The following is a 22192-nucleotide window of genomic DNA, read 5'->3' as shown; positions in this document are numbered from 1 at the left end:
AAAGGTGAGATATTTTATGTGTTGAACGAGGAAATGCTAACTAAACGGAGAAGTGTAAAAATTGAATTGAGAATAAAGGAATTTCACAGAAGGCAACGAGAAGAAGCAAGGAGAAGAAAAGAAAGTGCTGGACGGTACTATTCACTACTGTTCATCTTATACACGCTTTTAAGTATTAGGAAGATATATATAATATGGCAATTAATAAGCACCAACTATCAATATATAGCTGCCATGAAAAACAAGCAACATTACTGTACATGCAAGCTGACCCATAAGGGTTTTTCACCTCCATCACTAACAAGCCCTTCCCAGAATTCTTACACCATCTCGAAACACTCAAAAAAACAAATTGAGGAAATTAAAACACCCAAGATCAGTTTATGTATCTTTTCTTGTCGGTGCCACACCAGTACTGCCTCATCTCATATACACATATATAAGCTAGGGTACCCTAGTTCGAAAGGCAAAGGGGCCCTAATAATTGTACGTGAAGTAATATTTATCGTGTCGATGCACATATATAAAAATATTCCTTCTTCCTTTTTTTTTTTCCTTGATCAATTTTTTGGTTTGTTCGGATATATAGGGAAGGGCATGCTCTGTAGGGCTCAGAAGAAGGACCGTTTAACAGGAGCTCTTCCAACAGCTCTCATTAAGTTGGCTACTTCAAGAACCCTGGCCACTTTTGTTCCTCTCCTAGCCTCAGCCGATGCCCTTCTCTCTTCTGCTTTTCTGCGCGCTTTCGCCACAGCATTCTGCATCTTTTCCAGAGCTCTTGCTCTTTTTTCCTCTAGTTTCCTCTGCACAATGTGAAGATTATTGTTGATAACGTAAAGAAATTGAAGTTATGCATTGCTGCTTTAAAAAGGAAAAATGATCAACTCATCATGGTTCCAGCTAGCTAGCTAGCTTGTGGGCACGCGGGATCTTGTTATATACATAACGTAAGAAGTCGATCGACCGACTTGAAAATGATACAAACAACAACTAAGTTCAATTATTAGATCAGGAAACAAATTCTTGAATCCCTGTAAGAAAGTGATCCATTAATTAATGCTATAAAGCTACTTGGCGATTGGAACTTGGAAGTGCCGAATATGCTCATCGATCGAAATTTTTTGGCTTCCAACAATAAGAAATATAAATGTTCTTCTTTTCTGTAGTGCATGCTTTAAGGCATACAGAAATATTTGACGAAGTCAAGAGGAAGCTGAGCCAACAACTTTAGAGTATGCTTTATGAGGCCATGAAACCAAGGCCGGTGAGCCGGAAGAACTCAAGGCCGGTTATCGGATATATTTCAAAAAATTTCTCAAGACGCATTTTTTTAAAACAGTTTGCTTTTGGGGGAACAAAACTATATAAGCATTCGGCTTCAAAGAGTAGGTAGCCAAAAAAAAAAAATCAATCTTATAATCTTATTAAAATTCCTGCGACAAACTGACTTTATTATTAGTCATGCGGACCATCTGGCAGAGATCGGTCACTTTTGGTATAAAGTTATTGCGAGGTGAAAAATATTTCAACCCAATGCTCAATGATCAGGCCGACTTGAAGATGCATGAAATTAACATGGACGATCTTTTCATCTAGTCCTAGAACGTACGCATCATGATCATCTGAAAACACTTTCATTGGGGAAAAAAAGAACAGTTTGACGAGGAAAATAAGCGTCTGCTATTAAACCCAAAAAAGGGCATGATTTTAGTGAACAAATCAACGTGCACAAGAGTGATATTTTACGTACGTACCTCAACTTTCTTCATCCACGATGATGCTTTTGAAACCTGCTCACCTTCCCACCCGTTAATAATCGCATCCTCCCTCTTAAACCTATTATTAATCTTTGCAACCTTTCCGTTCTGCCATGCCAATATCTTCGACTCCACCTCCTCTCTCTTCACTCTCAGCACTGAAACCTCACTCTGACCACCACTAGTAGCTACTGTAGATGCGCCAGGATGAGGCTGATCTCTTCTAGGAGACGGAACCGGGTCAAATGGGTTATTATCTGCAACAATAGCCAATGGATTCGTCTCCTCCTCCAGCCTCTGATCTTCCTCTCCAATCCTAGCCAAATTGTTGTTCCCATTAATAGTGTTTGTGCCTTCATTAATATCGTAATTGCTATTGTTATCAATAGACGACCCTGCAAGCACCAAGGCACTGAATTCCCTACTCATGCTTGTGAAGTTTTGATCAGTACTTAAATTAGCACCTTCACTTGCCATATTGGACAAAGACAATGATCTATCTTCCCAAGCCTCTCTTTGACGGCCACGGTTTCCCGGCGGCGGAGGGTGAGGTGGAGTCAGAGCGTGGATGTCCCGGATTTGTTCGTCTTCCCGATTGACTTGATCTCCATGGCTGGTGATCATATGATCCCTCAGAGCATTCATCATAGCAAAATCTTTTAGTAGTAGTACTGTATATGGTTACTTGTGTTCGAGATTATTGGAATATGACGGCGCGGAAGCTGAATTGGTGGAAGAGAAGTACTAAAGAGCTTGAGCATATATAGTATATATGGCAATTTCTGGCCTCAAGAGTTGAAGTAAAGTCCTAAAACGTAAAGTTCATGGAAAAAAATCATGATGGTCATAAGCAATGAGATCAAAATGATTTTTTTATTTTTTGAGCATATCATGAAAAGAATAAACTTTAGATTTTCATTATCTTCTAATTTCTAAAAGATTGTACAAGTGTCGGCCAAGAGATTTTGGGGATAGCCCGCTGATATTAATGAGGTAGTGGAGGCGGACCAGCGGCCACTTCATCAGTTCACACGCATTGTACCGTAGCAATCAACATCCAGTCGATGAACAACACGTGGCATAAATCTGCCCGCTAATGGCCCCATCAGGAAAGCTAATGGATGTTGCTTCCAGGTAAGTGCTGACATATTATCATGGCCACGTGTACAGTGTCCGAATTAAGACATCTATCATCTCTAACTACAAATATTTTGCTAGGTTTTCGAGATGTCTAGCTACGACGTCTCACGCGATATCATGTTAATATAATAATATGCACCATAATAATCTACTATTATCTCTTTATGATCAGAGACATTTAGGAAAATATTAAATAAATGGTAATTACGTACTGTGATGTTCTGTACTGGCTTTTAATTAATAGCCCAAAGTAGCTTTTTATAATTTAATTTAATTTAATTTCTTGATGGGGTTTTGAAGTCCAATCAAACAGTGGCATTTGCAGTGTTGCTTATCTGGAGCTATTTTTAATGATGTAATAGAGTTAAGTACTGTGAGGTGGATGTGAAGGTGGAACATGTTAAGTGGCACCAACTTTAAGTGACAAAGTCGGAACAGGCGTGTGCGAAATCGGAACTTGGTTGGGTGATGATGACTTGTTGATGGGTTTGGTTGGAGATGATATAACATTAATCACAATGACATCTTAATTGGTTTCTTTCAGTAATATATATTCATTCAATCAGCCACATGAGCTTGCTGTAGACAAAACAAAGAATCAACATGCATGAGAACAGTACTGTTGACCACTAGGTCATAATGTATTATTATAAGATGGATTCAGCTTCCCTCTTATTTCATACTAGATTAGAAAGTTTTGTTATTCATCATTCTATATATTACATATATCTTTTTTTGTTAAATTAATTAAATTCTTCTACTGATCATTCATACATTATATATTTAGTAAATAAAAAAATCATAAGAAATAAAAAAAAAAAAATCATATGTGATGTGTAGTGTAGGGATGATGAGTAGATTTTTTCTATTTGAAAATTAAGAGTAATTAATTATGAATTGTGTTACACAGAAACTTCACACTCTGCACACCACTTAAAAAATATATGATTTTACTTTTTTAAGTGGTGTGAGGAATGTGTAACTTATGTTTAGAATTTTTCATTAATTATATCAGTAGCCTTTTACGGGGTTACACACGAAAAAGGTCAAAAATTTTGTTGTTCATTACACTGTTTAAATTAATTAGTATCTTTTGTATTTGTTCATGGGACACACATCCCTCGTCTAATAGGTCCAATTCCAATAAGAATATAACCCAAGCATTACCTCTACATATTCCAAACCCTTCAAAGTTTTAGCTCATGAGTATGTTGAGTTACTGAGTACATACACATAATAAACAAATATGTGCCTTATATCAATTGGTATAACATAATTAGGCCATGAATATATATTTTTAGTTCTAGATCAATCATTTTGGTTGGTCGATCCCACAATTCAAAGTTAAAAAAAAAGAGAAATATTTTAGTCATTAAAAAATCACACAAAAATAAATTCATAAACTTATATGACTTGATATAATACGTTAGATTATAAAATTATTTTTATTATAAAATAAATCTAACGTATCATATCAAATCAATGCAATTTATAGATTTATTTTTATGTGATCTTTTTATAGATGTAATACTTCTCTTAAAAAAATATGCGTGGCGTGTATATATATATATATGCGCATGTAAAGATGATTGATAAATTCATGAATGATATGGTTGCTTTTCTTTTTATAATTCAACGTACAATCGTTAGATTGTAGCACTATTGTTGCAACATTGGAACTTTCCATTCAACGAGAGACCATGTACTTTTGACTGGTCATGACAACGAATTCGAAACACAAATGCTGCATATAGCATATATATTGGATCAGATAGCTAATCGTTGTTGGATAAAGAAAGCGTAGTGATGTCAGAGTAAAACCCAATATATTGTAAGCCCGAAGATGGGCCTTTCTTTTGGAATGATTTAGGAGTCCAAACTGTAGTCGGGCTTACTTGCACTCGTGTTGAAATATGATCTGTACTACTCATAACTGAGCCCAATGGGCTGCTCGTCGTGACTCGTGAGAATATGAGCGAGAGATTTGCTCAACCTCAAACCCCCTACATCAATCAAGATCTTCTCTAACCAAAACTATCATTAAATGTATTTGTTGTTTATGAATTCATTTGTTTTTGATTCCTAAGTGACCCATGCATGTGCAAGAAAGCTCCCATTTTTTCTCAGAATTTTCATATATTATTTGTCGAATCTACCAATTTCTTAATAATATATTCAAGTTCGTTAATAACAAAAAAATTAAATTTGTTGACTTATTTTATTTCTTTCTTTCCTTTAAGCAAAACTTTTTATTATATGCCTGTTTGGATAAAGAAACGGTTTCATTTTATCTAATCTCATCATTATAATTTTTTCAACTTTTTACAAAAAATATAATAAATAATTTAATTTTTTAAAATCTCAAAATAATAATAATATTAAAAAATAACATTATAATAATATTACAAAAGTTGTAACAATTTAAAGGGAGGAAAATGGCCTTTTTGGGCTGAAATTTAATACTAATCAGCAATATTTGGTGCCTTTTGCATTGTTTTGTTTCTAAAGTTATGTAATTTAGTAAGAAGGCATGGATGATGGACCCTCTCAGTTGGGGTGTGCACGGCACTCATAGTCAAAGTTGATCCAAAAGTGCAAGATGTGGCCTATCCTTCAAGCAAGTGGCCTTATGTCCTATTCTATTTATATATTAAAATGAGATGAGATAAATTAATTTTAAATAAAAATTAAATAAAATATTATTTTAAATATTATTATTATTTTAAAATTTTAACAAAATTAAATTATTTATTATATTTTATATAAAAATTTTAAAAAATTATAATGATGATATGAGTTTAGATAATATGAAATGAAATATTTTTACTATCTAAACAGAATCAAATAAAGTTCGGTCAAAAATTGTGGGAATTTAGTGTAATGCATTCAAGTTTGTCTAATTAAATTAGCAATGTCACCATCATTAATAAGACAACAATAAATAAAATATTACGAATTAAAGTGCATTTGGTATCTTCTCATCGAATCGACAAAACCTCTCATAGATCTTAATCCAATTGCGATCTACTTTTAATACATGTTTTTATTTTTAATTCAGTCTTATTCAAGTCACAGTTAATAACGTGCAAATTGTCAAAGAAAGTTCGGTCTAATAATATTTGCTTATTTGACACAATAGAATATTCTTTAATCAAGTCTACGTATTCCTTACGCTTGTCCATAGATTCAAATAAAAACAAAGAAGTGATATTTGTAATTTTAGAATACGTAAATTTTGTATATTTTTTTTTAAAGAAAATATTAATTTGTAATCTATATTAAAAAATTATTATTTTTTATAATAGACTTTATTTTTTTTAAAGACAGTACATTAAATCCAATATATAAAACGACTTGCACAAGAAAGTGTCATTCATTTGCCGACACATGGAGTGTGCAATGGGTTTGGGAATGCCATTTTCTCAGGGACAAGATTTATACATTACATGTGAGATTCGATTCTATAAAAGTCAAAAAGGCAAAAGCCAGGGAAGAAAATATTTATGTGCCTAGATTCTCTGCTAAGCATAGCCAAGTAAATTTAGGACATATTATTGTGTGTTATTATATTATTTGAGTAGTTAGAGTACTCGATGATTCTTAAAAGATATTTTATAAAATAAATTTATAAATTGATTTATGTGATACATTATAATATAAATCTATTTTTATTATAAAGTATTTAATATTTTATATAAAATTATATTAATTTATGAATTTATTTATGACTACAGTACTTTTCCATGAATTCCGTAGGTTTAGGCAATTCTTCCTTTGTCGACATCTTAAACACAGTTTGAATTTGTGAAAGAGTAATTTTATGCATCAGCTTACATTCTTCACATACTATGCATTTAATTTTTTTTTCTTTTTTTTAACTCAATACACTAAATGTGTTGAGTGTGTGATAAATAATAGACTGATACAAATATTTTTTCTTTGTGAAATCATGGCCTCAAGAGTACATACCCCCCGACAAGGAATATTCCAAGGTATCTTACCATATAAAAAGTAATCAACTATATAATCAAGTCTGACCATGGGCTGGTTTGTATAGATGAGATAATAAAATTTTAAATGACAAATACAAGTTGAGAAAAAATATTATTTTTTAATATTATTATTGTTTTAGATTTTAAAAAATTAAATTATTTATTTTATTTTGTATAAAAATTAGAAAAAAATATAATGATAAGATGAAATATTTTTTAAATCTGAGTAGGTCCAAATCTTCCGTTCTTATAAAATTCATACATTTTATAAATAGTTTTATTATAAAATAAAATTGACGTATTATACATAATTATATTATTTTGTAAACTTATTTTTAATGATTTTTTTAAGAATTAAAATATTTTATAATAAATAATTATTGAAGCACTAACTTAATTATAAATTACAAAACTTATTAAAGTATTATCTCGTTTGTTTTTAGAGATTAGATGAGATAAGTTAAAATTAAAGTTAAAAAATTAAATAAAATTTTTTTAAAATGTATTTTTTAATATTATACTTATTTTTGAGATTTAAAAAAAATTAATTATTTATTTTATTTTGTATATAAATTTAAAAAAATTATAATAATACAATAAAAAATTTTTAAAAGAAATTTTAATCTTAAAACCAACCAGGCCGAGTCGGGCAGCTTCCATTGCATTTCGAGAGTTGATTAAGTCATAGGTAGTGTGAATGCTTGAAAGTCAAAATCCACGGAGAGACTTGGTCAATCGGATGAACTTTGGGACACGAGAGGCCCACCAACACAACCCCACAAATATTATATTTGAATTATGCTAATTGCTACCAATAAAACAATCAGGTTGTACCTTAAATTGACTAATATTAAAGGGTGGATTTTGTAAATATCATATAATTTTTTTTGAAAAAGAATTAAATTTATTATTAAAAGGTTTTTTTTTTTTTTTATGGATCTTATATTTAATTATTTTTATCAATGTTTTGAATATCGTATTCGATATTATACCGGTCAAGGTACTGAAATGAAATATTTCAATAGCAGTATCATTTCGTGTACCGTTTCGGAATATATAAATAAATTATATATATAAATTATATTTCAAAATATTAGTTTATATATGAATAAATTATATAAAGATATATATAAATTATAAATAGTAGAATCTGAATTGAGAGTCGCTAAATGAGCTTGTAGTTTAAAAAAATGAAAAAAATTAAAGGCCAAAATATCGACTGGTACGGCCTAAAATACAGGCCGATACAAGTCGAAATATAGGTCGATACGGCCGGTATTTGAGTCGGTATGAAATATATACAATACCTGTACTAGACCAGTGGCCGGTATGGTAAATACCGACTGTACTGACCGATATGGTACAACATTTGAAACACTGATTTTTATGTCGTATTTATCTATTCTATAATTGTAAATATTTCATCAAACTTAAAATGGTTTTGAAATCACTCTTTTGTAACAAAAACTAAAATTAAGCGGTCTCTATTTTTTGGTTAGATGTTCCAAATCTAGCCAAGTTCCCTTCTATATATAGAATCCTAGCCTCTAGGATCTACCTCCACCCAATGAAAAAATAAAAGGAAAAAAAGTAAAAACCCTTTTATTTTTACGTTTTGGGACGGGCAAAGGGCTGATGAACTTTTCATCAGACGTGTCAGCTCCCTATCATGCTTGAACACACGTGTAGTTCTTCCACGAAATTTTCGTAATTCTAATTTACCAATTTAATTGATTTAGGATAACCAATATTGGGTTAAGCCTAAAGAAAAAGCAAAAGAAAAAGAAGAATTTGTAGAGCCCAAGTTGAATAGGGGGAAAGAAATCGGATAGTAACCAGTCTGGTTGAATTTGATTTTGGACATATTTTAAAATTGAATCAATATATATATATATATTTTAAGATTTAAAAAATTGACATCGATTTTACTTTTAAATCGGTATTTTCAATTTTATCAATTTTGATTTGATTAGGTCTAATTTTTTCGATATATTATATAGTATATAATAATATAATAATAATATATATTATAATTTGTATTATAGATTATAGTAATATATTATAATATATAATATAGTAATATATTATAGTATATTATAATATATAGTGATATAATATTAATATAACTACTAATACAATAAACTATAGTGGTAATATATAATTATTTATATAGGATTTTAAAATTTATTATTATATTAATAAATAATTTATCATATAATATAAAATTATTTTATATATAATTATATATAATATAAAAAAAATTTAAAATATATGAATAGGTCTGATCCTGTATTAGAAAAAAGAAAATTAAAATCAGATCAATTTTAAGTGATTTTGAAAAAAATAAAACTGATATCGGACCAAACTCACCTATTAGGTCCGATCCGATTTACTGATTCCCTAGTTGTTTTTTACTTCGAAATAAAAATAAAAATAAAAATAAAAGGAAGAAACTTCGTAAGAACCTTACACGAAAACGAAAGCAGGTCCTCTGTCTTCGTGAATTGAATGCAACCAAAGAGCCACCTCCTCTGTCTTTTTTTGTTTTTTTATCCTCGCTGGACTCTCTCTCCCCTACAAATAGGGGAATGCCTTCACTACTTTTCTTGCGACTTCCTTAACCGCTCTTTTATTTTTTTCCTTCTCAAAGTTGGTTCTGATTTGATTTTTTTAAACCTCAGAGAAACTTGAGGTTGAAAAAGCGCACACACGGACATAGAAAAGGTCGGCTTTCATTGATCCTTTCTCATACAGCTCAAGAGAGAAAAACCTTCGATCTTTTGCCAGAAAGCTTTCTGCTTATTCAGAGGTAAATGAGTCTCAATCTGACTTATTTCAGTTTATTTTTCCCCAGTGCATTATTCACTGCGTTTGGCTACAATCAATTGTTTGATTTATATATTTTTGCTAGATTGATCTCTCTCTCCGCAATTGTCTTTTATTTCAGATAAAACTAACATGGGTGTATTTCAATGGTATTGGACTTTTGTAAATTTTTGTATTTTTGAATTTTGCATTCGAAAGATTAATGGGAATCCAGGTTTTGATTTCTTGAGTATTTTTCGGTGTTATGCGCTTCAAGTTTGGATTTTTCACCAGCCCATTGCAGACGTCTCAAGTCTTTTGACTTGGTGTCAAGTGGACCTCCCGAATACTCTCTTCTCAGAAATGATTTTTCCTATAAAAAAAAAGAGTTTGGATTTTTTGCTTTTATTTTGTTGACATGTCTCATGCTGTTTGATTGCTTCAATGGAGTTTCTGCCCTTATATGCACCTTCAAGCTAGAATTTTACATATGTTGCTAGATCGAGAAAGATTGGTGTATTCTTATATCTTTCCGCGTATATTGATCAGGGGGAATCTAGAATTGGAGGCATAGAGTTCTCCATGGTGAGCTTTTAATAATATTTTTGAGCTCTCTTATTTTGGATTAAATTTTAGTGAAAATATGCGTACTTTCTCTCGGAATGCAATTAGACAATGATGTCAATTGTGGATCAAAGAGATTGATTTCTCGTAGTTTTGATCTGTATTTTCTTCTGGTCACCAGGGTGAAGCGCCAGCTTTCATTATTGATGATCTGCAGACGGGATTTCTAAATGGGTTTGATTTAAAATCCCAGGGCTGTGCAACAGCCACTGTCATCGGCAATAAAGCAGTATGATGATCCAATTCTTATATGATATCCCTATGCTTCGTGCTTTAGTGATTCTTCAGATGTAGCATCTTCCCAATTGATTTTTTTTAACAGTATCTGATTGGTGGAGTCAACGATGAACCAACATTATCACTTGGAGTTCATATTTTTGACCAAACAAGAGGCGAATTGTGAGTTTGTAGTTTGTAGTTTTATCCTTAAGGTTGCTTCATTCAGTCGTGGTTACTAATTTCTGGAAGGATTTGCAGGGTGAGTCCTCTTGTGCTGGGAACAAAACCCACACCATGCAAAGGCCATTCAGCTGTGCTTTTAAATGAGGACCGAATATTGATGATTAAGAGAGGTTCTGTCCCAGATGATTGCATATGGTTTCTTGAGGTTGGTATCCTGCATATTTGGGTTTATATAGGAGCAAATTTGGAGACCATAAAATTGAAGTCATTTTGTCTGGCTTTCTCATAGCACTGAAGTCACGGACCATATGGTAAAGTTGAGATGGCATATGAGATAACAGGGTCAGCACCAAGATGATCATTAAAATCCAGAAAGGTTTCTTAAAAAAAAAATTTAAATAGACTCATTTCTGATGTCACTGAAAACAAAATGAAGTTGTTCAAATACTATGGAAACTGAAATGGAAGCATTCATTTTCTTATTCTATTTAAACCAACACCCCTCTCCCAAAAGAAAACCCCTAAACGGGACGTTGTAAACATCATCTAATTGCCTAATAAGTTCTGTACTGTACCTCAGAGTTCAATTTTTTTGAATACTTGGTAGGTGGACACCCAATTTGTTAGGGAACAGAGAAAAATATTGGGGACTGAAGTTGTTGCTTGGAGTAAGGGTGTGAGGGGCAACGCTGACAAGCCAGTTGTTATTAGTGGTCCTTCTGGAGTAGGTAAGGGTACGCTGATATCTATGCTCATGAAGGAATTCCCATCTATGTTTGGATTCTCTGTGAGCCACACAACCCGGGCTCCAAGGGGCATGGAGAAGGATGGAGTTCATTACCATTTCACTGAACGAAGTGCTATGGAGAGAGAGATAGAAGATGGCAAGTTTCTTGAGTTTGCTGCTGTTCATGGGAATCTCTATGGAACTAGTGTTGAAGCTGTTGAAGTGGTAGCAGATGCAGGAAAGGTACATATCTGACTATTTTTGTTTTCTTAAAGCTGGGTTTTAGATTTGATTTTTCATGTAAATAATAATTTCCCTTTTTGTTGGTTATAAATGGGAGTTTACATATAAATTTATGACTTGGAAGTTAAAGAAATGCCTTTAACTTATAGTTTGTTGATCTGTTATCTGGAAGAAACCATTAACCATTCTGGTACTTAATAATGATTATTTTAACCAAGTTGATATATTGATTGCAACAAACACAAAAGTTGAGATCTCTCTTTTTCAATATGTTATTTCTATTGGCAATAGCTATTGTTTTTAATTGGCTTGATTTTCATGATTTCCTTGTATCTATTTCTTCTTCCTCACTAGGTGTTTCCTCTTGTATACATCCTATGAACTTTGGCTATGCCTACTCTTCTATTAGCATTAATAAAACTTTTTACTCAAAAAAAGAAGTTGATTTCTTGAAATTTCTATATATTAGATGTTATTCATTTAAGTAATATCAATTCTGAGAGGGCTTGTCCTAGTTGAAATCAGATGCAAGATCGTCTGATTTGGCCTTGCCATGGGATGATGTTAATATTTGATTTTTTGTATTGGATGATTGTAGGAACCTTGTAGATTGCACTCTCAAGCGACCTTCACTTTCCCTAGTTAAATTAAAATGAGTTTCTCTCTACAAACTTGAAATGTTTTTGTCTGGTTTCAATGTAGAGATGCATTCTTGACATTGATGTTCAAGGGGCAAGGTCTGTGAAGGCTAGTTCTCTTGATGCTATGTTCATCTTTGTCTGTCCACCATCGATGGAGGAACTTGAGAAGCGCCTCCGTGCAAGGTGAGTCAGAGTTGTCCATTTTGGTATTTTTCCTTGAATCCCATCATCTTGATTCTGATTTGATTACTGAAAACAGGGGAACTGAGACAGAGGAACAGGTCCAGAAGCGACTCAGAAATGCTCAGACAGAGATTGAGCAAGGGAAATCATCAGGCATCTTTGATCATATCTTGTATAATGATAATCTTGAAGAGTGTTATGAGAGTCTTAAGGTAATTGTCTGATAATCTGCTGTGCACCCACGTTTTTCTGGATGCCATGTTTATACTTTTGTTCGTCTGTGGCCAGTGAATAATTTCTCTTCGACTTACTTGTTCTGACAACAACTTTCATCTGGTGTAGAAACTCTTGGGACTTGATGGAAATATCACCACTTCCCCAAAAGCATGTAAGAAGTCTCCCAATTACATCACATAAAACTGGTGTTCCATTTCTTCTTGTACATTCTATATTCCATTGAAATTAAATTTGATTGTGTAAAATGTCAATCCAGCACCCAAAGGAGTTGAGTTTCCTATGGACCTAGCAATATCAAAAATTGATCAGAAAATCATCATCAAGTGTGGAAGTCCGGACCTAAAAACAACTTCAAACTTGTAAGTTTCTTGCTCATTGTTTTTAGATTTGGTGAGTTTTAAAATTTATTTGCATCGTATATGTGGGCTTCAGCAGGATTGTGTTGGATTTATCCTCACTCAAAGGAGGTGCACCTGGACGGACAAGAGGGCTAGATTTTTATGCCATTGAGTCATTTTCAAATGGCTTAAATGGATTCAACCAGCTGAGCTAACACTACCTTCCATGGCAATGGCAATACTAACTTGGGATCTCATTTTAAGAAGTTTTCTTTAGTGTGTTATCACTTCAAAGGGGAAAACGTGAGAAAGCTCTTGATATTGTTATGTGAGATCATCACATGATTTTATTTTTTTCCTGTCTCCTATTCTTTGCTTGTTTTTTGAATACGTGAACAATTACTATTCCTCCCCGTGAGCAATGAGAAATGATTTATGATTTCTGCGGCAATTAAGTCATTTTGCAGCTACCTCGCTCGAAAAGATTTTCCATCTTAAGCTATGATATTCTACTGTGGATGAACGTAATAGAAGGTTAGGTTCATGAACTTGGTGTGACCAATGGTACTGGAGATTTTTACACCCACCAACATCATCTGTTATAAACATTGAGAAAATAGATAATATTAAAATAAAATTGTACAGAATTTCTCAAAATCACAGAAAAATTAATGCTTGCACTCAATAACTAACGGACAGCCTCTGAAGTCTTATCTCAGTTTATTTTTACAGTTTATCTTAACTCAATTCAATTCATCTTATCTAATTATTTCAATTTGAAAATTCATTTCAAATCTCAATTTAACTTTTTCAAATCTCAAAACAAAAATAATATTGAAAAAAATATATTTTAACATATTTTATTAAATTTTCATCTCAATTCATTTTATCTTATATAAAAAAAACAAACGATAAAACTCCTATTTAAAAGCATATCCGTTAATAAAAATCTTGTCATGTTTAGTAGCTTTTAAAAGTGGCCATTGGCCAAGACCTACCTCAAAAAAATCATGTAACGAACCTTATTACGAGAAAATATCACGTGAAGACAGTGATTCAAACAAAGAAAGAAAGAAAAAGGAGAGAGATTAGACAAAAAGAGGATAAAATGTTGCCAGAATCGACAATTGAGAGGATTTGCCTACTTGGGGAGAGTGGCATCATCACCAAAAGCTAAAAATTCCTTCCGGATCTGAGAATATCTCACTCCATTTGCCAAACGTATGTGTATATATATTCATGGAATAGTCATTTACAAGACCTACTGCCACAAATTCCCCACTACATGATGTGAGAAAAAAGGGGTTGAAACAGAAACTTCTATCATTAAATAAAGAGTAATATGATCATGTCACCATTGACAGCATAGCTAATGGGAGGCAGCAATGAATGTAAAGATGATTAGGGCGAATAGTTGTGAATATATAAAGCGAGCTAACAATTTTGGATTTTTTTTTTACACCCGAAGTGAGGCTTTCTTTCTGGTATAACCCGGGAAGGTTAATACGGTCAATATATATATATATAAGATAGCTTGTTATAAATGACTACAGAGAGGTAACCATCAGATTTTTAGCTTTTTCTACAAGAAATGGAAGAACGGCCGTTAATGCAGTTTTCAGTTGTGAACGCATGACTAGCCACCAGGAAAGACCCTTTCAAAGTGTGGCCTCTTTAGCTGGCACGCTGAATGTCGGGCCCCATGTCGTGGCAGCCTACACTTTTTCTGCAATGGTCATGGTCTTGTTGTCAGCTTTAAATCAAGTTGAGCCAAACTAGCCAATGCCTTACTGTGTTGGTGTATCCATCCAAGTTGGGGGCAAAAAGTATATATGTTATGATATAAGGTTTGTGCTGAGTACGTAAGGCTTGTGTTTTCCCACCTTTGGCTGCAGTAGGAAAGGCATATCTGTGATCTCCGAGGGGGGTGTCCCTGTGGTCTTGAAATGAGCGGTATAAAAAGGCATTCGCTCCAATGCAAGTTGGGAATGTGGGGTCAAAAGTTGTCATGAGTGAGTGAGGCCACGCCACAGCAGGAGGAAGTGGGGGCGATGTCATTTTCCTTTTTCCCTTTCGTAAGGGTTCCATCAACCTCACATCACATGCACAGCTTTTGCCTCTTTTGCGTTTCGTTTGGTCTGGTCTGTTCTAGTCTAATTCCCCCTCACATGCCTTGCAGTGTCGGTTTTGGATTGCGGTGATGCCCTGCCTGCATACAACTGATACAAGGACTTTAGCATCGAATGAGAAGGGAATTTTGTAAATAGCAGAAAGAGAATTTATAAATAATAATTAGATAGTTTAAGTTGAATATTTTTTAAATTTTAGAAAAGTAGAGAGTAAAATTTGAATAAAAAATATTATAAAATTAAAATATTGTTAGAATATAATTTTATAATATAATTTTTATTTGATAATTTGAAAAAATTGAATAATTTTTTATTTAAAAGTTTTGGAAAGTTGTAATGATTAATTTGAAAATTTTGTATTCAAATTATGCTTGGAAATGAGAAGAGAATTCTAGGATGAGATATATTTCCAAACAAGCTAGCTAAGTGTTTTATACTTCATATTCAAAATTTTCTGCCTTCTTTTGTCAAATTTCTGGAACATGTATTTGCAACGGAGAAATTAAAAAATAAATAGATACATGAGCATAAGTTGTATATAGTAACAAAAGAAATATGGAAAGAATATACAATTCCTAAAATCATGGCTAATTCCTAGAATCATGGCTAATTCCTAAAAACATGGTGTTGCTAATTTTGTTGCTGATTTGGTGCCAAGTATCCTGTCAATATTCCTACTTAAGTTGGCGCATAGGGATCCGTAATACCCAACTTGCAGCAAAAAATGATAAAAGAGTTCTCATCCTAATGCTTTGGTAAAGATAGGCAACTTTCTGATGGGAAGAAGTATGAACAATTGTAAGGAGGCCTGACCGGATCTCGTCATGAATGATGTGACAGTCAATCACAATATATTTGGTGTGTTCATGAAACATAGGGGTTGTGAGTGATGTGGAGAGCAGATTGATTGTCACCTTGTAAGCTTATGGGTTAAGAATGAGGAACACCAAGATCATGGAAGAGCTGTTTCAACCAGGTGAGTTCTCAAGTGATGACGGCCATGACGCGGTACTTAGCTTCAACAGAAGATCGTGCTACTATCGTTTGTATTTTTGTACGCTAGGAAATGGGGCTCGTGTCTAACTGAATAAAATATCTTGTGATGGAGCGACGGATGGTGGGGCAGCTAGCCCAATCTAAATCGGTGCAGGCAGTAACATGTAAACTGCTGGAAGAGGGGAAAAAATACCTTGTCCCGAACTACCTTTGATGTAATGAAGAACACAAGTGACATCTTGCATGTGAGGAACATGAGGACACTGAAGAGCATGCATGAACTGACTGAAAATATTCATTGCAAATACAATATCAAGGCAAGTGATAGTCAGGTAGATGTGGGTTCGGGTAATGGAAGAGTGTCATTAACAAAACTAAGTTTGTTCTTGGCATTAAGGCCTTGTTTGTTTTCCAAAAACATCTCATCTCATCTCATCTCATCTCATCTCACTTCATCATTACAACTTTCCCAAATCCCCACACAAAATAAAATAAACAATTCAACTTTTTCAAATCCCAAAACAACAATAATATTAAAAAATATATTTTAACAATATTTTATTCAACTTTTTAACTTTAATCTCAACTCATCTCATCTCATCTCTGAAAACAAATGGGCCCTAAGAGCACGGGTCATAGCTTTCTACCATTTTGAAAAATTATCCTCGATAAGTAGTCCAGAAACAAGAATAAAACTAAGAGAATCAGAGAGATGGAAGATGTATGGGGAGGAAGAGGGTTGGAAGAGGAGGCCATGTAGGTAGTAGAGAAAGGATCGTCGTTAGGCTAATACTATGTCAAATTTATGAAATATGAATTCTTTTCATTTTTGGAACATTTCTTTACAATGGAGAAATTCACAAATAAATAGATACATGAACATAAGCTGTATATAGCAACAAATAAAATATGGAAAGAATATACAATTTCTAGAAACATGGCTAATTCCTAAAAATATGGTATTATTGATTTTGTTGCTAATTTGATGTCAATATCTTTTGTTAAGGAAACTAAGATTAACTATAGGATAAAATATTTTGTGGATTTTTTTTTTTTTTGGGCTTAATACTTGTTTGGATTGATGATGGAATTAAACATTTTTTTTTTCTAACATACTTTTCGACTGCCAAAGAAATAATATCGTGCATAGATTGGGCCCATATCTCTTCAATATCTAGGCCTGAGGTGTCACTGCAATGGCCCTTATCTCTTTTATAGTTAGTGTAGCATAAGGAAAAGTCGAAACTGAAATATCAGTATCTTGTCAGCCTTTTCTGTTTGCCAATTCGGCCTTCACGTCAGTGCTGCTGTCCACATTTACAGTCCAAATTTTCCATGGGCTTCAAATGGGCTAGATGCAACTAAACAGGCCCAATAAAGCCTATTTTATACGGATCAATATCCAATATACTCAAGTTTAAATCATTTTCTTTTATATATTACAAGTATAGACAAGTGACAAAATTAACAACGTACGTACCTGCTTACTCTTGAAACAAAATTACCACAGCATGCATCCAGAATTTTGATAAGATATAAAATAAATAATAAAATATATCTTCTCATCAAAATTTAAATTTGTGGGATAAATGATAGTTTCACATGATATTAGACATTATATTAGAATAGAAGTCCTGAGTTCGAATCTAAACTCTATACTCTATTCCATTTAATTAAACTCATTAAGATATAAAAATAAATAATAAATTTTATTTCTTCTCATTAGTTTAAACAACAACAATATATATAGACACATATACATATATATATATATATATATATGTATATATATATTGATGTATGTGTCTCTATATAGGCAATAGCTAGCAGACTAGAAGCTGGACCGAGAAGAAACCCCATTTCTTGCCGCATTTAGATTCTCATGCATGCACCGTCCCCCCAATAGGCAATAACATGAAAATACGAGCCAAGCCAAGAATGATTTGCCTAAATAGAACCAGCCTTGCTGCCTCTCCAGACGACCATCTCCAAGTATATTAGAATTTAGTGTAAAATGGGCTCTGGGTTGAGAGATAGAGATAATGAATATATATTCTGTAGCTTCTGAGGAATATTTGGAAGACCCAAAAGCTAGCTAAAGTGCTGGGCTAGCTTTGTGTTATAATTCATAACATGGAATTAATATGGTTCATTTGATGGTTGAGGTTCTATATATTATAAGTAATGTTAGATACAATCGTGAAATATACAAATGTCGTGTAATTATTTTGAAAAAAAGTAAGATCTTCATCCATTATTAAAAATTTAGATTTTTTTCATGTAGGTTCTGTATGTACTTTTTTGTTTCAAAGTAACTGTACGACACTTGTACACTCACGATTGTAAATATGATTTCTTTATATAAAATCATGTTGATTTGTAAGTTTACTTTTATGAAATCTTCTTATTATGTCTGTAGCACTTTTTATAAGAAATAACTTTTTTTTATTTCTCGTTCAAGCTGTAACCTAGTTTAGATAATGAGATGATATAAGATGATTTGTAAATAGTAGTAAAATAATTTGTAAATAGTAATAAAATAATTTAAATTGAAATATTTTACGAAATTTTGAAAAAAAAAAAGAGATAAAATTAAATAAAAATATTATCAAATAAAAATATTGAAGTGTAACATCTCACTTTATTCATCGAGTAATCATGATGACAGTCTCGTACTGAAGGAACTATATATTAACTAACTTTGTTGCTAACAGTGGTACTACCTTAAACAGACACCAGCTGCAACTTAGGCATAGTTTGTTTTAGGAAAATATCTCATCTTATCTAATCATTACAATTTTTCTAACTTCCAATACAAAATAAAATAAACAATTCAACTTTTTTAAATCCTAAAATAAAAATAATATTAAAAAATATATTTTAACAATATTTTATTTAACTTTTTAACTTTAATTTCATCTCATCTCATCTCATTTCTAAAAACAAACGAGGCCTTAAATAAGCACCATAACATGATGGCCTTGCAAATGCAGCCAGTCATCATGTACCAACGGAACAAATTAAATTATCTCTTGAATTTCACGAAAAACTCATGGATATAAATCTCTATATATATATATCCCTTTGCGTGTGTATCAAACCACTGAAACGATCACCACCCGCACGAGAGCTCCTTTATTGGATGCTGTTTATAAAATATCCATGCATAATGCATCATGATGATGAGTTCCTCTTCCTTGCAGTTCTCTGTCTCATGAATTAATATATATAATTTAAATATTTTTTAATTGTTAGGATATTTTAATTTTTTTTTTATATTTTTAAAAAATAAAAAATATACTAATATATTAAAATTTATTTTTTTAATTATTAAGTAAAAATTTAAAAAAAATACTAACGATCAAAATAAATAGACAAAATGAAAATTACTAATTAAAAATACCCTGACACCCATCCATCCATCCATCATGATATACCCCACAATACCAAAACTGCTGGGGTACTACTACTGCTTAGTGCTTATCTTACCCCCTTTCTCATTTTTTCATATCATTATTGATGACATAGCTCTCAGTTTCTTGTCATCATTCATGTGTATATCCACCCAATGGGATACGGGAAAGGCTGCAAACTAATTCAACATAATTAGCATGCATGGGCCGGGGCTATATATCGGTTGAACAAATATATATATATATATATATATTTATTTATATTTGTAAACAAATAATATTCTGATGTTCTAACTCATGAAATATTTTGTGTAATTTGCTAGAAAAATAATGAATCTAACCTAAATATGGTAAGTACAAAAATTTCACTTGTATTTGAAAAATGTACAATTAGATAAATCAATAGTTTGAATTTTTAAAACTAAGTTTGATTAAACTGGGTTGCATTTTGTGTTTACAATTATTAAAATGTGAAAATTATCTTATAATAAGATAAAATTTTTGAATGATAAGTTTAATATCCTGAGTTAGAAACCTGTTCTCCGCTCACCAAGTAAAGAAAGCAAGAAGAATCCAAGGCAATTCTTCTAAGTTTATATTCAAATATTTGAAATTTGTAGATCACACTAATTAATCTTTGAGTAATGCTACTATACTCCTAATTTATACCACTCACTTTCCCCTTTGATTCCTTCTATCTTTTTATTTTTATGTTTTTAATTTATTTTAATAAGTCACGTGCCACCACACATCAAGAGAGCAAAATAAACAGTATAAATTAGGAGCATAGTAACATTTAGTATTGTAATCGAGCCGAGCCGGTCTTTGACTTGCCGAGTTCGGCCCGACTCAAAAAACTCGAACTCGAGCTCGTCGAATTGTTTATTTTTTATTTTTTTAATTTTTTGAATAAGATTTAATAATTAATAAATTAGATAAATAAAAAATATAATATTGAATTTGTACAACTAACAAGTAGAACCTCTATTGAATTATAAGAATTTAAAATTTATAAATAATTAATATGTAGCTAGTTGATATTCATTTATAATAACAATATATTATATGCCTACATAAATTATTAATGCATACACTTAATATGATAGCATATATCTATTTTATATATGGTTTCCACATATTAATATATAAAATTATTAAATCTTATCAATTAATTATTGTATAAATTATAAAATATAGTTATAAAGCATATTTAATATATAGGCATAAATAATTAGGTTACATATTATATATTTAATTATAAAAGTGATATACTTATATTATTAGCTAATAGATATATATGTATATATACATAGGTGTATGTATATATTTATCAATATATGAATGAGTTTTAATCGAGTCGAGCTAATAAATCTATTCAGACATAAATGAGTAGATTTTAACGAGCCTTAGTCGAGTCGAGTTTAGTCCGATATATTATAGCATTTACTAATTGAGCGAGTATCTACTTTCACAGTTGAGTTTTTTTTTTTTTTTTTCACGAGTCGAGTTTAACAGAGCGAGTACTGAGTGGGCTATCAAACAGATTGATTCATTTACAGCCCTAATAGCATTTCTCTTAATCTTCACACATAATCTTAAAATCATGATTTCTTTGTTCATTTCCATAACTCATTGAATCCATAATTGAATTTTACTTGATGGGTCATATTTTACTTTACAAACACAATAGCGTGGCCTGAAAAATCATGGGAAATTTCACGTCGAGGTTAGAAGGCACTGTCAGTGACTCGGTGGCGAAAAGGTTGGCTGGAAAGCGCAAAATTAAGAAGAATATTCAATCAACATGAGATCGCGTTCGAAATCAACTTTTTCTCAACTATTTTCTTTTTATTTCAATTTTCATTAGGTCCACCCAAAGAGAGAATTTGTTTTTCCAACCAACACGAGAAATAAGATACCAAGAGAATGGCATTAAGGTGGGATTTGGATAGTAAGATGAGATGATATGAGATGGTTTTAGATAAAAGTCAAAAGTTAAATAAAATATTGTTAGAATATTTTTTTAATATTATTATTATTTTAGAATTTGAAAAAGTTGAATAATTTATTATATTTTATGTGAAAATTTATAAAAATTAAAATGATAAAATGAAATGAAATAATGGATTGAGATGGTTTTGATATCGAAATTGAGTTATACTGAACCTATAAATTTATTCTTGATATATTAAGCTACATTTGAGATATCCGAGGTCAAAGTTTTCAAAATAAAATATTAGATTTATGATGTAACAACGCTCTAAGGGAGACCCAAATCACATATTCACCTATATTTTAAAAAAAATTATATTTGCAGTTATGGAGTGAGTAAACAATTATTTTGAAAAAGTAAGTAAACACAAGATTTATATGAAAAAAAATTATTTTTTTTAATAGTAAATCTCACTCTTTTTTAAAATGATTATACGGTGCTTGCGTACTTTATAATTGTACGTAACATTACTCTATTTAAAAAGAATTAGTTGATTGATACAATTGGAATTCCAATATTAGATCTATTATAAACAACAAGAACTTTTCATTGTCAATGTTAAAGCTCATACA

General features: G+C 31.7%; 2 protein-coding genes across 3 annotated transcripts; one reads left to right on the top strand and one right to left on the bottom strand.

Moving 5' to 3' along the window:
• Window positions 1-207: 207 nt before the first annotated feature.
• LOC109001553 (remorin 4.1-like) lies at window positions 208-2714 on the bottom strand. The gene is made up of 2 exons (XM_018978903.2): window positions 1755-2714; window positions 208-803 (listed from the first exon to the last, which is right to left on the bottom strand). The coding sequence occupies exons 1-2, from the start codon at window positions 2403-2405 to the stop codon at window positions 612-614; spliced, it is 843 nt and encodes a 280-aa protein (XP_018834448.2). The 5' UTR covers window positions 2406-2714; the 3' UTR covers window positions 208-611.
• Window positions 2715-9491: 6777 nt separating this feature from the next.
• On the top strand, window positions 9492-13540 carry LOC108980397 (guanylate kinase 2-like). Of its 2 annotated transcripts, none has more exons than XM_018951306.2 (11): window positions 9492-9698; window positions 10244-10279; window positions 10440-10547; window positions 10641-10717; window positions 10796-10925; window positions 11328-11690; window positions 12393-12514; window positions 12591-12726; window positions 12857-12902; window positions 13008-13110; window positions 13187-13540. In XM_018951306.2, the coding sequence occupies exons 2-11, from the start codon at window positions 10277-10279 to the stop codon at window positions 13302-13304; spliced, it is 1206 nt and encodes a 401-aa protein (XP_018806851.2). In that variant the 5' UTR covers window positions 9492-9698; window positions 10244-10276; the 3' UTR covers window positions 13305-13540. The 2 variants fall into 2 exon arrangements, with proteins under 2 accessions (XP_018806851.2, XP_018806850.2); XM_018951305.2 differs by having other exon boundaries at window positions 13184-13540.
• Window positions 13541-22192: the final 8652 nt, after the last annotated feature.

This window comes from Juglans regia, chromosome 3, assembly GCF_001411555.2.
Source record: "Juglans regia cultivar Chandler chromosome 3, Walnut 2.0, whole genome shotgun sequence".
Classification (NCBI taxonomy): Eukaryota; Viridiplantae; Streptophyta; class Magnoliopsida; order Fagales; family Juglandaceae; genus Juglans; species Juglans regia.
This window is presented reverse-complemented; position numbering and strand designations above follow the sequence as displayed.